The 15,985-nt window shown below is 44.9% G+C and overlaps 1 protein-coding gene across 2 annotated transcripts in view; it reads left to right on the top strand.

Moving 5' to 3' along the window:
* Positions 1–1,191: 1,191 nt before the first annotated feature.
* The window catches only part of Dlgap3 (DLG associated protein 3), a 37,380-nt gene continuing 22,586 nt past the window's right edge, over positions 1,192–15,985 (top strand). For both annotated transcript variants that reach the window (XM_077791240.1, XM_026393434.2), the window contains exons 1-3: positions 1,192–2,298; positions 6,274–6,479; positions 6,811–6,883. In XM_077791240.1, coding sequence (XP_077647366.1) covers positions 1,192–2,298; positions 6,274–6,479; positions 6,811–6,883 — 1,386 coding nt within the window. The remainder of the gene's footprint in view (positions 2,299–6,273; positions 6,480–6,810; positions 6,884–15,985) is intronic.

Here is a 15,985-nt window from a genome sequence, read left to right as displayed (position 1 = left end):
CCCAGGACATGGTCTGGGATGAGGGAGAGCTCGGTCTGCCAGCTCCTTCGTCCCTGTCCTTCCTGCTGTCACCCCCTCCTGCCATAGCTCCTGTCCTGGCAGCTCCTGGAGTTCTGATTGGAGGCAGCTCTTGCTGAGAGTTGACCTCTCTGTCTGTAGCCTTGGCAGCCTGGGATGGGGGCCAGGGACACAGGTTCCAGACCTTCTTCTTCATCACCCCTCTGCCTTGCCAGCCCACTGTTCCTGGGAGGAGGAACTCCTGGGTTCCAATCCCAGTTTAGGATTCAGATACTACCTGTATAGCCAGCATCCCTGCTCTATGGCTTTTCCTCCCTCCTTGATTCCCCCACCCCCACCCCAGGGGAAAGAAGCTGTGGGAGGGGGTACATGACAAAAGGGGAAATTTCACTAGAGAATATTTGGAGCCCAGAATATTTCCCCGAAGAGGCCTTTCATGCTCATAGAGGGTGGGAGCAGCCACAGCTTCTGCATAAGCTGGCAGCCCCAGTGGAGGAAACAGGAGGAGTCATCTCAGGTTTTCCTTCCTGTCTCAGTGATGGGGGTGGGGGAATGAGCCTGCAGCCAGATGGAAGGAACTGGGTGTGGAAGGAAGGGGAGGGATTTTTCTGTGAAATGGTGCTAGATATGTAGATTTGAGTCCAGTGTTGTCTGGTCACATGGCTGGGAGCTGTGACCCTGAGGCCTGGCACCTATGGTGGTAGGCTGTGGAGTAGGGTTGGGACAGGTGTAGAGCTCTGGATCTGTTTGCCTAAACCCAGCATGTTAAAAGTTAGTTCACCTAATGACTGGTTTCCTTGACTATTTGGTGTGTTTGCTGTGGATTTCCTTTTGTTTTTGATAACCTAAGGATATTTAAAAACCCATTTGGCTGAGAGGATTTCCTCTTGTGAATAACTATATATCAAATTTGCAGCATTTGATGAATGATGGGATTATTTTGTGTCCTTGTGTCTTTGTCTGTTGTGACTATTTTAAGGACTTTTCAGCCCATTTGTGGAAAAGTAGTACAATTAATCACAATAAATTGATACCTAAAGGAATACAAGACTGCCTAATGAAAAATGGTTTTAGGTGAAGTAGCTTGTTCGGTTTGAAACCCATTTCTCCCTATTTTCCCAGGAGGTTCCTGGGGCCTGGCCCCCAACACTATGAAGAGCCTTTGCTGAGGCCATGAGGGGTTACCATGGCGACCGAGGCAGCCATCCCCGCCCAGCCCGCTTTGCTGACCAGCAGCATATGGACGTGGGCCCAGCTGCCAGGGCCCCATACCTGCTGGGCTCCAGGGAGGCCTTCTCCACCGAGCCCCGCTTCTGTGCCCCAAGAGCTGGCCTGGGACACCTTTCTCCAGAAGGTCCCCTGAGCCTGAGTGAGGGGCCATCAGTAGGCCCTGAGGGAGGGCCAGGGGGGGCTGGGGCAGGGGGGGGGAGCAGCACCTTCCCCAGGATGTACCCCGGCCAGGGCCCCTTCGACACCTGTGAAGACTGTGTGGGCCACCCTCAGGGCAAGGGTGCCCCGCGCCTGCCTCCCACACTCCTGGATCAGTTTGAAAAGCAGTTGCCCGTTCAGCAAGATGGCTTCCACACGCTACCATACCAGCGAGGTCCAGCAGGGGCTGGGCCTGGGCCAGGGCCAGGTTCTGGCGCCGCCCCAGAGGCCCGAAGCGAGAGTCCCAGCCGCATCCGGCACCTGGTTCACTCTGTGCAGAAGCTCTTTGCCAAGTCCCACTCTCTGGAGGCACCTGGAAAGCGGGACTATAATGGGCCTAAGGCCGAGGGAAGAGGTGGTTCTGGGGGAGACAGCTACCCTGGCCCAGGCTCTGGAGGCCCCCACACCTCCCACCACCACCATCACCACCACCATCACCACCACCATCAGTCCCGGCATGGCAAGAGGAGCAAGAGCAAGGACCGCAAGGGGGATGGGAGGCACCAGACCAAGGCCGCCGGCTGGTGGAGCTCCGATGATAACTTGGACAGTGATAGTGGCTTCCTGGGGGGTGGGCGACCCCCTGGGGAGCCTGGTGGTCCCTTCTGCCTGGAGGCTCCAGATGGGTCCTACCGGGACTTGAGCTTCAAGGGACGCTCAGGCGGGTCGGAAGGCCGCTGCCTTGCCTGCACTGGCATGTCCATGTCACTGGATGGACAATCAGTCAAGCGAAGTGCCTGGCATACCATGATGGTCAGCCAGGGCCGGGACGGATACCCCGGGGCCGGGCCGGGCAAGGGGCTTCTGGGTCCGGAGGCCAAGGCCAAAGCCAGGACTTATCACTATCTGCAGGTGAGGCTTTGTGGGGGTGGGGAACAGGGTCCTCAGCCCTCACCAGTCTTGTCAGCCAGGAAACAGGGAAAGGGTTGGATGGGAACCAGCTGACCCTCTGATGGAGGGCACGAATGCAGAGAGGTGCCACTTGCCTCACTGTGTCACCCTGAGTCCCTGTTGGGGCTTTAGTTTCCCAGTTTGTGCAGTGCAGGGGCCCTTCTTCTGATGATGCACATCAATGCCAGGAAGACTTCTCACTGACCTACTGTTTTGGACAAGGTGTGCTGACTTCTATCTTATGAGATTGGAGGCAGAATGAGGTTGAGAAAAGGCAGTGCATAGCGTGAAGCTCTCTGACCCTAGCTGCCCTTTAGCTTGGAGGTTGGCAGTTGGAAAACAATTCTCCTGGCCCAAAGCCTTCTCCTGAACTTTACTGCTCAAATCAGAGTGGTCCAGATGTTTGAATATGAAGGCCAGTTTCCAGTATATGTTCTGCTGAGGTTTGTCATTCTTGGGTACCTGTGGTGGGAAAGCCGGTGGGGGCAGGGTGGCGGGGTATGGAAGAGCCTTGGGTCACTGTCTTGTGAGTTTTCCTAGGCTGAGGACATGCTGAAGTCTGAGCCCTGATTTAATTCCAGGTGGTGTTGGGAGTGGAGGTTCTGACAATAATTAGCATGCTCTCCCCATCCTGTTTTACTATCTCTGAGGCCTCTTCTGGTGAGGCTAAGAGTTTTGACCTCTTCTGATGGACCCTTCATCGCACCCTCTGCCAGCCCAGTCTGTTTTCTTGAGCTCTCCTGTACTTTTAGAAGGAAAAGTCAATAAAAGTTCTGGAGGTCCAGCAGACTTAGGGTTATCTCCTAAACCCACATTCCTCATAGATGATCAATCCACATTCATTCATTCCATGAGCATTTACTTTGTGCTCAGATGGGTACAGAGTTGAAGACATAGACGCTGCTTGTGAGAACTCACAGTTTAGGAGGAGTAGACAAGGAAGCAGCTGGAATAGAGTATGATTGGCTGTGACAGAAGAGAGTCCTGGGCACCTTGGGGACATAGGAGTCCCCTCACCTGCCTGGTGATGGTGGCCAGGGGTGGCTTGAAACAGCTTCTAGGAGGAATGTCCCCTAAATGGAGTGTCAGCAGAGGAGTTGGAGTTATTTGAGTGCAGATTAAAAGTGTTCCAGGAAGAGACTACAGGCTGTTCAGAGGTGTGGAGAAGTGAGCCTGCATGTGTCTTTTGGGTGTTTTCAGCCTTGCTGGTAAGTTGTTCACACATTACGATTCTCCTGGGGGAACTCTTGAAAGCCCAGAGGAGAAAATAGGGCCATTGTGGAAGTAGAAAGGGACTTCTGGGATTCGGGACTTGTGGGTTGGCCTTGGATTGCCCCCTCCTGGGTAGGAAGGTGCTCTAAGCTGAACTTTGAAGGATGCAGGGAGGGAACAGCCACTATTCCTCCCCCATAACTGAGCCCTTGCCATCCCTGGAGGCCTGCCACCATTTTGCTGCTCCTCGCTGCTTCTCCAGGGCTGCCCTGACCTCCCTGGGGGCTTCCTTTTTAACATGCACCTCACAGTGTCCTGCAGAGGAGCGAGGAACTCTGCAGTGGCTACGGAGTGGGAGCCCTGCAGTGTGGCCGAGCCTGCCCTGGCTGGCCCACCTGCTGACTTATCTGCTGCTCCCTTCTGTACAGCATGGGGAAAGGGAATGGTCCTCAGGGTCTGGGATTCCAGGGTGCCATGGAGTGGGAAGTCCGAGCTCCTTTAGGTGAGAACCAAGGAGCTGCAGGAGCCTCCCAGACAGCCTGGCACTCCCCAGTGCACAAGCAGGGGGGCTGGCTCCATCAGGCTGGGTATCTTCTTCAGACTCCTGGACCTTTTGTTCAAGTCCTATTTCTCTCCCTAGACACCAGCCCTTCCTCAACCCTTTTCTGGGTCCTCTCTTTCCATTCTGAGCCTTGTTCCTTTAAGGAGCCTCATCTCCTTTCTATATTCCCGTTTCCCAGCCCTGACCCCTTGCTGAGTCCTGCTCTTTCTTGAGGGTTCCTTCTTGGGCTCTCATTCCATCCCTGGTCCCCAGTTCTCATACTGATCCCTGTCCTTATCCCTCCCTGGAGCCCTAGACTCTCCTGAGCCTTGTCCCCTCTTGGAGCCCTGTCTTTGCCCTGTGCAGCCTCTTCTTTACAACAAGTGTTTTAAGTCCCGTTGGCTCCCCTCGTCGTCTCCCCTGGCCTTCACTTAGATGACATTCTTTGCAGTGTAGGTGATCCTCGTGGACTCCCTCAGAGGAAAAGCCAGGACCACCTAGCTCAGGCTGATCCCTTTAGAAGGGCTTGAGCCCATCCTCCTCCATCCCTCAACTGTCCCCTTTCTAAAAGAAAATCTTTACTGTCTTTTCATCCTGAAAACATGCTCAAAGACACTTTCACCCTAAAAACATCTTTCCTCAATTTCACTGCCCCTTGTGCTTCTTGCTTCCCTTTCTACCTGAGTTCTTAGGGTCTCCTCTCTTCGTTTCCTTTTCCTTCTGCCCCTCACAACCCCTGACTGCTGAAGGGACCTGGTTTCTGAGAGCTACCTTCAAAGGGTACCTTCCATACCTATAATAGTAGTTAACATTTATTGATCACTCTCTGTGTCCAGGACACTCGGTATAGGTTTATTTAACTTTCCCAACAACCCTTTGATGTAGGCATAATTCCATTAGCAGTTCCCCGACAAGAAAGCCAGGTTGATGCTTAGAGATTAATCGGTTTTGCTCAAGTTCACCTAGCTAGCAAGCAGGGGGCCAGAATTTGCTTATGGATCTTCCAACTCCAAAGCCTGAGTTACTAACCTCTGAACGCACTGTGGCATTTGACATAATCAACTTCTTTTATTCTCGAGATGTCTCCTGTTTTTATGACATGGCATTCTCCTGACTTCCCTCCCACCCTCCTGCCCACTCCTTCTCAGGTGACTCCACAGGCTCCTCTTCTGTTCTTCACAGCCCCCTTTTAAATGTCAGTGGATTGCTCTTAGCTCTCTCTTCCTGTATCCCCTGGGTTGTCTCCTTCTCTCCTATGGATCCAGCTGCCACCATGACTCCCACAGATCTACCTCTAGCTCCAGTCTCCCTGCTGAACCCCAGACCAAACATCCAACCACCTCCTTAACAGTTCTGGGCCAAACTCAAGGTGCTCAACCCCAAACCTATCACCTCTCCCCAAGCCTATGGCTCCGGGGTTCTGTGGCTCAGTGAGCAACTGCACCCCGCCCCCCAGGTCCTCAGCCATCAGCCTGGCAGTCATTCTTAACTCCTCCCTGCCTCCTTTTCCCCCCACGGCTAATCAGGCTCACTGATGCTCCTTAACACCTCTCATCTGCATCTCCTCTTCCCCCTCATTGTCACTGTCTTAATTTAGGCCTCATCATCTCTTGCCTGGATAACAGCCTCAGCCTCCTAATTGGTCTCCCACCTGCCACTTGAGCCCCTGCCCTGCTCCTGGTCCTCCACCCTGCAGCCTCCGTCTGGGCTGTGGAGGGCTCCCTCTGAACACAAATCTGATGTGTCCTCTGCATAACATCCTCTTTGGCTCCTCACGGGGTCGAGCAGAATCAGAGGATGCAGCAGGCGAGCTGGTTCAGAGGATGGAAGAGGAAGGATAGAAGGTGCCTGAGGTCAGTGGATACTTCACTGCCGGGAGCGGGATTGACAAAGGTCACTTGGGCTTCTGATCTTCAGTCAGCCTGTCAGCACCTGGCAGGTTACACCCCAGACTCTCTAAGTGGCCCTCAGTTAAGTGGCAAGAGGTCCCGGGAGGATGAAGTAGTCTCTCCCTCAAGGGAGGGGCTGCCGATCTGAGACCTCCCTTCTTGTTCCTCCTCTGACTGCTCGTGAACATGGTCTGCCCCAACCAGGGAGCCCCCCACTGGCAGTAGAGGTAGAGGATCCTGGCCCCTAAATTGACAAGGGACATGTCTGAGAGACAGAGGCCCTTGTCCCTGCAGGTGCCGCAAGATGACTGGGGGGGTTACCCCACCGGTGGCAAGGATGGGGAGATCCCCTGCCGTAGGATGCGGAGCGGCAGCTACATCAAAGCCATGGGGGATGAGGAGAGCGGCGACTCCGACGGCAGCCCCAAGACGTCTCCCAAAGCAGTTGCCCGGCGCTTCGCCACCCGACGCTCCTCCAGCGTGGACCAGGCCCGGATCAAGTAAGGACAGGGAGGGCTGGCAGTGGGTGTCAGGAAGCGGATGCTGGGTTTCTGCAGTAGTGTGTAGAGTGGGTTCCTGTTGGGCAGCCCTGCAAAGGGTTCAAGTGGGGTATCTTTCTCTGTCCCATATGAAGGGGAAGGATTTGATCATAGTTCCTGTCTGAGTGCCTTTTTTTGGGGGGGGGAGGGGGGGAGTGGGGTGTCTCTTTACCCAGTGTCTCCTAGGGGATCTCTGGAGGTTTCTGAGGAACAGAACCTGGTCAGAAGTCCCATTGCCTTCGTTTCCCTTAGCAGACCCCCGTTCTGACATTGACATTTTGACTTTTTCCAGCTGCTGTGTCCCACCCCGGATTCACCCCCGGAGCTCCATCCCTGGCTACAGCCGTTCCCTCACCACTGGACAGGTAGGGAGAGGCCAGTGCACCTGGAGGGAAGGGAGGAGAGGGGTGTTCCGGGCCATATTCATCCTAGGCCTTGAAACCAGAGGTCTGGCCAAGGGGAGAGCTCAGACCTGGTTCTGGTGAAACTGGGAAACCCGCCTTAAGTCTCCCGGAGCTACTCAGACTGGGGGGTCTCAGTCGCATCTGCGGAACTTGCCAAGAATTCTCAAGGTTATGAGTTTGTAAGGAAGGACAACACTCCTTCTCTGAGGGTCTCTGGCCCTCTTCAGGCCTGACTGCTTCCAGCCCACCCCCATGCAAAGAGGGGGATTGATTTGTACAGATAGGACATGGGCCAAGCTGCAGCCTCCCAGGCGATCTGGGCCTGAGTTCTGCCCCTACCACCTCCATCCCTTGGGACCCCCAGTGAGATATCTTACTTCTCATGCCTCTCTTTTCTCATCTTTAAAATGACAACAGTAGTGGTAGTTATCTCTCAAGAGATTTGTGAGAGTTCAGCGGAAAACTGTATTCAAACACAAGGTACCAGTCCCAAAATTGGTATTTTGTACGTGTGAGTTTCATCCCTAAGTGTAGGCTTTCTCTTTAATTAAGCAGAGACAGCTGCAGTCTAGTCATTAAATCTGGAGATGGTCTTGAATTCCAGCTCAGCTACTTACCAGCTGAGTGACCTGGGGCTAGTAACTTGACTTTGTTTGAGCCCCACTTTCCCTATTTAAAAATAGGCATCATAATAGTGTTCTTGGCACATGGCCAGCACTCAATAAAGGTTAGCTATTTTTGCTGTTTGCTGGGGGAAAAAGCAAGGCAAAAAGTGATGCAGAAGACCGTCCACACTGACTCCCATTGTTCCCCACAGCGGTCTCTCAGTGTTCCTTTGTTACATTTCCTGAATCAGGGAATCTTATTGGCACAGCTGTCTTTTCACATCACACCAACCTATGTTGCTAAACCCACTAGTTAATGCTCAGTTCTGGTGTTACTCGACCCATCAGTAACATCTTACCCAGTTCCTAACTCTCTTTCTTGAAACATTTTTTTTTTTCCTCCTTGACTTTGGACACACCAGACCCTCAAGATTCTCCCCCTGGCTGCTTAATCTCACCTGTGTGCTGGATGCCTCTAAGACTGTAGGATTTCAACATTGGAGTTTTCCAGGGCTCCTGGACTGCTTCTACACCCACTCCTTGGGTGATCTCATCTAGGCTCATGGCTTTGAATATTACTGAGAGCCTGATGACTCCTCTGGATACACAACCCCAGCCCCAATCTTCCCAGGAACACCAGGCACATTTATCAAGCCGTGTATTGAAATCTCACTGGGATGTCCAGTAGAGATCTCAAACTGGAAATGCCCAAAAGTAAACTGCCGACACCCCCTTTCCCTCCTCCATGGATTGGTGCTCCATCCACCATCTTCTCCTTTTCAGATAGCATCAACTTTGTTCTTTCAGGAACTTGGGTCTGAAAGTTCAAAGTCAGTGCTTTCCTTACTTTTTTTTTTTTTTTTGTGTGTGTGTGTGTGTGTGTATGTGTGCTGAGATGGAACCCAGGCCCCCAGACATGCTAAGCATGTCCTCTGCAGCCGTGCAATACCCCCATCCCATGAAGTCAATCTGTTTTTTTTCCTCTCATATCCCCTATCTAATCCCTCAGCAAAGCCTCTGGGTCCCACCTTCAAAATGTCAAAATGTATCCCGGATCCAGCCACCCTTTACCACTTCTGCTGAAAGTTACCATGTCCTTTTGCCTGGGCTCTTACAATGCCTTCTAGTTGGCCTCCTGGAACCTGCCCTAGCTTCACTTCATTCTCATCAGTGTAGACAGGGTGGTCATTTAAACAGATTCCTGCATTCATTTGCAAATCTGCTCAAAACCCTCACCCTTGCTCAGAGTAACCATCAAGGACTTTACCACGAGTTATAAGGCCCTGCATGATTTGTCCAGTGCTGCCTCCAAGTTCCTCTCCAAACAAGGGTCCCTCTTCCACTGCAGCTGCACTAGACCCCCTGCTGTTCCTGGACACCTCACTGTGCTCCAGACTTAGGGCCTTTGCATCTGGGGCTCCCTCTGCCTGGGTGTCTCCTTCCCAGACACTGCCCTGGATCACTTCCTCACTTCTTTCAGATCTTTTCCCATATGTTCTAAAATTTTAATTTAACCACCCCCTGCCCCCCCCCCCCGCAACATTTCCGATTCCCTTTCCTCCTCCTTCTGCTCCTCTTCTTTTCTCCTCCTCCCACTTTACATTATCTAACATCACATATACTTGATATATTTCTCCTGGAGGAATGGCTTAGAATCTCTGCTTTACAGAAGAGGAAAGAGATTTAAAGCACCAGAGACGCCACCCTATTATCTCTAATAATGCCTTTTCTCTTAAGCCTATTTTTTTTTTTGTTCAGTATTTGCCCAGAACATCTTTTTCCATCTTTGACTTTAAAGATTTTATTTTTGTCTGCTAATGTTTCAGGTATGTCTGTTGTAAATAGTCTGTGGTTAGATTTGATTTTATAACCATTTGATAATTGTTTGAGAGTTTAGTACGTTTATATTTATTGTGATTGCTGATACACTTGGATTTATTTCTGTCATCTTATATCGTGCCTTCTGTTTATCCTGCCTCCTGGGTGATACATTTCTACTCCTTTGCTGCCTCTTTTGGATTGATTGCCTCTTTTGGATTGATTCTTCTTCTGCCAAATCCCATGCTGGTTTGGCAGTTATGTATTCTATTTTATTCTTCATGGTTACCTTTATAATTTTAATGTGCATACTTGACTTAGCAGTTCAAACCTGATGGGTTTTTTCCTACCTTCCCTCTGAACAATGCAAAGACCTTAGGACACTTAATTTTGATGACCTCTTCCATTCTTCTTTTTTTTAAGCAATATGAATTTATTTTCAGTGATACAGTTCTTTCCCAACATTCATGAGGCCATGGGTTCAATTGCCAGTGCCATACACACAAAAAATTATTATCTCAGAGTTCTGGGTGCTAAAAATACAATGTTAAGTTGTGGTGGGGGTGGTTTCTCCTATTTAGGGACTTGTATTTTCATGTTGTTGTTTGAAGAATAAAACACACTGAATTTGATCAGGTACTGTTCATCTAATTTTCTCTTCATGGTTGTACTTTTGATATAAAATTTAAGAAATCTTTGCCTAATCCAAGATCATGAAAATTAATATTTCTTATACTTAATTTAGGTATGTGATCTATTTTGAGTTTTTTTTTTGGGGGGAGTACTGTGTGTATGATTTGAGTTAGGGGTCCAACTTTATCCTTTTGCATTTTGATATCCAATTTTCTCAGCATCATTTTTTGAAAAGATTTTTCTTCCCCCTTGGCTCCTTTGTCAAAATCAATGTACTTATAAGTGTATGTGTTTAATTAATGAAACTTCAAATTTATTCCATGGCTATAGCCACCTGTTCGATTACTATAACTTTGTAGTAAGAATTGATTATGGTAAATTTAATAATAGGATTTTGTAATTCTTCATAAGGATTATTTTGTGTCTCCCTTAGGCTTGTTGAAAGGCTTCAGGTATAGTTGGGAATTTGAAGAAACAGCATTGAATGCCCAGATCAATTTTTGGGGTATTGTGTTCTTAACAATATTAAGTATTATTATTCTTGGACATGGGCTGTTTTTCGTTTATTCAGGTCTTTCTTTTTATTTCAGCATTTAAAAAATTTAATTTTATTGTAGATTGATAAATTGTATGTAATTATGGAGTACAAAGTGATGAAATAATATATAAACAAAAGGTGGAATAATTAAAATATTAGCATGCCCATCCCTCAAATAGTTTAATGACTTTTTTGTCAAAGGGATAAAAAATGTCTCTCTTTAAATATTTTTCTGGTTGTTGACGGACCTTTGTTTTATTTATTTGTATGTGGTGATGAGAATTGAACCCAGTGCCTCACACTATAGGCAAGCACTATACCACTGAGCCGTAACCCCAGCCCTTAAATGACTTTAAAAACAAACAAACAAACAAGTTTTCTTTTTTTTAAGTTGTAGATGGACACACTACTTTTATTTTTTAAAAATAAAAATAGGCAAGTGCTAGATCTACCACTGAGCTACAACCAAAGTCCTGAAATGACTTTTTGATGATCACTTTCCTTCTTTGTATGTACTTGTTGCCCAGCATTTCAGTTCTACCTTTTTATCTCTCAAATTAGTCTTTATTATTGTTGCTACTTTTTATGCTCAGTACTTGATTATGTGTGCTCACAACTTTACCTTTTTTCTTCTTTACCATTTACCATTACATCTTTTTAAAGAAAAATATTATGTGCATTTTTAACCTTTATTTTATTTATTTATTTTTATGTGGTACTGAGGATCAAACCCCAGCCTCACTCATGCTAGGCAAGCACTCTGCAACTGAGCTAGCTATGACCCCAGCCCACCATTGCAACTTATATCCATTCCTTTCTCCTAAAGTATATTCTTTTTTTAAAAAAATATTTTTTTAGATGTTGATGGACCTTTATTTTATTCATTTATTTTTGTGTGGTGCTGAGAATCAAACCACACATCTAGGCAAGTGTTCTACCACTGAGCCACAACCCCAGCCCCTAAAGTATATTCTTTAGTAAGTTTTTCAGTGAATGTCTGTTCACTATACAGCAAGCTTCAACAAAAATACATGTTATCCTCGGTTTTTATTTTTATCTTTTTGATGCCAGGGTTCAAATCCAGGGCCTCACATACGCTAGGCAAGTTCTCTACAACTAAGCTATATCTCCAGTTCCTTATCCTCATTATTTGATATAGTTTAGCTTACTAGGGGAATTTTAAGTCAATAATTATTTTTTCTCAATGTTTCAAAGCTATTTGTCATCTATCTTCTATTGTTGCTGTTAAGAAGTCTGCTATTAGTATAATTGCCTTTGTAGGTAATTTTCATTTCTGCCCGGTTGCTGTTGAGATCTCGATTTGATTTTGGTGTTCTGCAGTTTCATTGTGATATGTTTGAGCATGTGCTTCCTAAATCTGAGGATTCATGTCTTTCATCCATTTTGGAAAATTCTCTCTGGTTACTGTTTGTATGGTATGTTTTTTTTCCATTCTCTTACTTTCCACCCGTGTTTATTTTGAATCTAAGGTATGTCCATTATAGACCACATGTAGTTGGGTCTTGTTCTTTTGTTTTGGTATTGGGGATTGAACTCAGGGGTGCTTTACCAACGAAGTACATACCCAGTCCTTTACATTTTTTTTTTTTAATTTTGAGACAGGATCTTGCTAAGTTGCTGATCTTGGACTTGCCGTCCTTCTGACTCACCAGTTACTGAGATTACAGGCATGTACCACCATGTCTAGCTAATCTCTGCCTGTTGAGTGGGAGTCTTCCATCCATTAATATATAATATAGTTATTGACATGATTGGGTTGTCTCATATCATAATTTGTTTATCTGCACTTTCTTTATTGTCTTCTTTTGTGTTAAATGCATCTTTTAGTGTACCATTTCAATTTCTTTGTTATTTTTTCACTATATTATTTGAATTATTTTATTAGTGGTTACACTAGGAATTACAATGTGTATCTTAGCTTATCAAATATAATTAATGATGTTAAAATATAGAAGCATTGCTCTAATATATCTCCTTTTTATATCCCTGCTTTGTGGTATTATTGTTACTTATGCATATATTATAAATTTAATAGTTGTTATAATCAACATTGGTATTATAGTAAGTGCTTTATGTAACCTTATGTCTTTCAAAGAAGAGGGTGAGGAAAATATTTTACATAGCCTTTTATATTTACTCACATAGTTATAATTTCTGTGTTTTTCATTTCTTTTGTGTATCTGAGTTACCACTCGGTGTTATTTCCTTTTAGCCTGAAGGACTTCCATTAATATTTCTTGTAAGATGAGTGTGCTGGCAATAAATTCTTCAGTCTATATCTGGAAATATCTTTATTTTAAATTCATATTTGAAGGGTAGTTTTGCTGGATATAGAATTCCTGGTTGACAGTCTTTTCTGCCATTCCATTGTCTTTTGGTGTTCATTGTTTCTGATGAAAAGCCAGTGTTTCCTAGTATGTGATGAATTATTTTTCTCTTGCTGCTATTAAGTTTTCTCTGTCTTCAGATATCAACATTTTGACTGTCTGTTTCAATATGAGTCTCTTAGGGTTTAACTTACTTTAGGTTCATTGAGCTTCTGTAATCTGCAGGTTAATTTTTTTAAAGGAATTGGTTTTAGATGTTGATGTGTTTTCATTTTATTCCTTTATGTATATATGGTGCTGAGAATTGAACCCAGTACCTTACACATGCTAGGCAAGCACTGTACCACTGAGTCACAACCCCAGCTCAATAGGTAAATTTTTAAAAAATCAAATTTAGAAAATTTTAGGCCATTATTTCTTAAAATATTGTTTCTCTCCCTGTCTTTTCCCTCTTTCTTCCACCTTTTCTTCATCTTCCTTTTTCTCCTTTTCTACTTTTTTTTTCCTTTTTCTAAGGCTGCCATTACATCTATTTTGGTATGCTTGATGTTGTCCCACAAATTTCTGAGACTTCATTCATTCTGTTATATTTTATCTTTCCATTCTTCAGATTGGGAAATTTATATTGACCTATTTTCAGGTTTACCAGTCATTTCTTATGTAGAGCCCCTCTACTGAATTTTTCATTTCAGTTATTATACTGTTCAGCTCCAGAATTTCCATTTATTTCTCTTTTTAAAAATAATTTATCTTTCTTTGTTGTGCTTTGTATTCATTAAACCATTGTGGTTGTGCTTGCCTTTAAATCTTTAAGCATAAAAAAATATTTAAGAATGGCTTTTGGGCTGAGGTTGTAGCTCAGTGGTGGAGAGCTTGCACCTCATGTGTGAGGCACTGGGTTCGATCATTAGCACCACATATAAACAAAATAAAGATATTGTGTCCATCAATAACTAAAAGATCTTTTTTTTTAAAGAATGGTTTTCTTTTATTCTTTTAATTAATTAATTAATAGTACTGGGGATTGAACCAGGTTCTCTCGCATGGTAGGCAAGCATTCTGCCACTGAGCTACATCCCAAACCCTTGAATATATTTATAATAATTACTTTGTTAGTTTTGAGTGATAAATACAACATTTGGGGACAATTTGCATTTTCTTCATTATTTGCATGTCTCATGATTTTTAGATGAATACGGAACATTTTGGGTAAATGGCAACTCTGAATTCTTACTTTTTCCTCCTGAAAATTGTTATTGCTTTGTTTATTTGTTAATGTGTCCCTGGACAAAATTGGTGAAATCAATCTGCCCTATAACATGTAGCCACTGATGTCTCTGTTCAGTTTGTTTGTTTGTTTTTCTTTTTGAAGCCCTGTTTCCTCTGGAGGTTGTCCTTGTACCTACATATCTTAGTGTTTAGTTAAAGATTGGTCAGAAGTTGTGCTAAAATATCCTGAGCTAGGAAGGCTTCTTTCTCTCCCTTGGTTCTCTGCAGGGCCTAAGGGGGGATAACTTCAGGTTGTTTTCAAGGTTGCCATGGCTTTTACTCTTCCCCAGGCTGTCTTGTATTTTTCTCTGAACATATATATTAGTTCCTTTGGCCAGGGATGTGTAGGTGGTTCAGAGCCTCTCTGGTCTCTGCTGTGCATTCACCCAACCTCCAGTTGGCCCAAAATATGTGGAGAAGTTATCAAACTCACTGTGACTATCTCATTTCCTGGAATTTTTTTGTTAATTTTCTGGCTGATCTGCAAGTCCATTTCTTGCCCCATGCAGTGCTGAAACCTCAGCCTAGGAGCGTTTCTGGCCTTCCCTGTTCTTGAAGCTGTCACTGACAATGCTCCAAATGAAGTGGAGCCCCTGGTAATGGCAGAAAGCAGCTAGTTTCACACACTGGATGAACTGTTGTAACTCTGAGAGCTGGAGGCTTGGGAAATGGGAGCGCCTGAGGCAAGGCTACTGCAGAGTCATGCTGTTCTTATCCAAAATACAGAAATGTTCATGATGAAGGTTCCTTTTTTTAAAAAAAAATATGCTTATTTTATTTATTTAAGGTTCCTTTTTAAAAAAATATGTTTATTTTATTTATTTGTATGTGGTGTTGAGGATCTAACCCAGGACCTCACACATGCTAGGTGAGCGCTCTACTGCTGAGCCACAACCCCAGCCCCTGAAGGTTCCTTTTTGTGTGCCTTCAATTGGTTATAATGGGATAAAGTGATTATTTTTACAGTTTTTTTCTAGCTTTCTAGTCATCTTGGGTGATAGGATTTAATGTCTTCCTTACTCTTTTATGTCTGAAATCACAAGTCACAAAAATTCCCAACAAGTGTCTTATCTCTTTAAATATTGTCTCTCTCACAGTCTATGTAGTCTGTCCATCTGGAGCTCCTATTGTTGTAAGAGGGACTTTCTATTGTTTCTTCCATGTATCTATTTTAACCTCTATATTTTCCATCTCTTTGCCTCCCTATGCTGCTCCCTAGGTGTGTTCCTTGGGTGAATCTTCCAATTCGGTGACTTTTTCTTCAGTCATATCTTATCTACTATCAACTCATCAGTTGTATTCTAATTTTACTAACTTATTTTTATTTCTCAAAATCTGATTTGATTCCTTTTCAAATCTTTAGTTTCTCTTTCCCCCAAGCTTTTGTTCTCTCTCTCTATTTTCAGTTTTAGCTTTGAAGTTAGGTAGTTCAAAGCTTGGCACAATAACACATGTCTGTACTCCTTGCTCCTCAGGAGACTGAGGCAGGAGGATCACCTTAGCCCAGAAATTCAAGGCCAACCTGAACAACACAGCAAGATCCTATCTTTTTTATAAAAAGAATCAAACATAGTTTAAAAACAATTTTGCTATACATAAGGCAAAATTGCTTTATATGGCAAAAGTTTTATGTATCTTCTAGATAGTTAAAAACTGGATTCTCAATGACTTAATAGAAGTTTATGTCACAGTTTGTATTAGTTATCTATTCCTACATAATAATTTATACCAAAATGCAGTGTCTGGAAACACAGGAACTTATTATCTCCTATTTCTGTGGGTCAGGCATCTGAGGGCAGCTTAACTAGGTGCTACCTGGGTCAGGCATCTCACAGGGCTGCAATTAAGGTGA

The sequence above is a fragment of the Urocitellus parryii genome, chromosome 11 (genome assembly GCF_045843805.1).
Source record: "Urocitellus parryii isolate mUroPar1 chromosome 11, mUroPar1.hap1, whole genome shotgun sequence".
NCBI lineage: Eukaryota > Metazoa > Chordata > Mammalia > Rodentia > Sciuridae > Urocitellus > Urocitellus parryii.
This window is presented reverse-complemented; position numbering and strand designations above follow the sequence as displayed.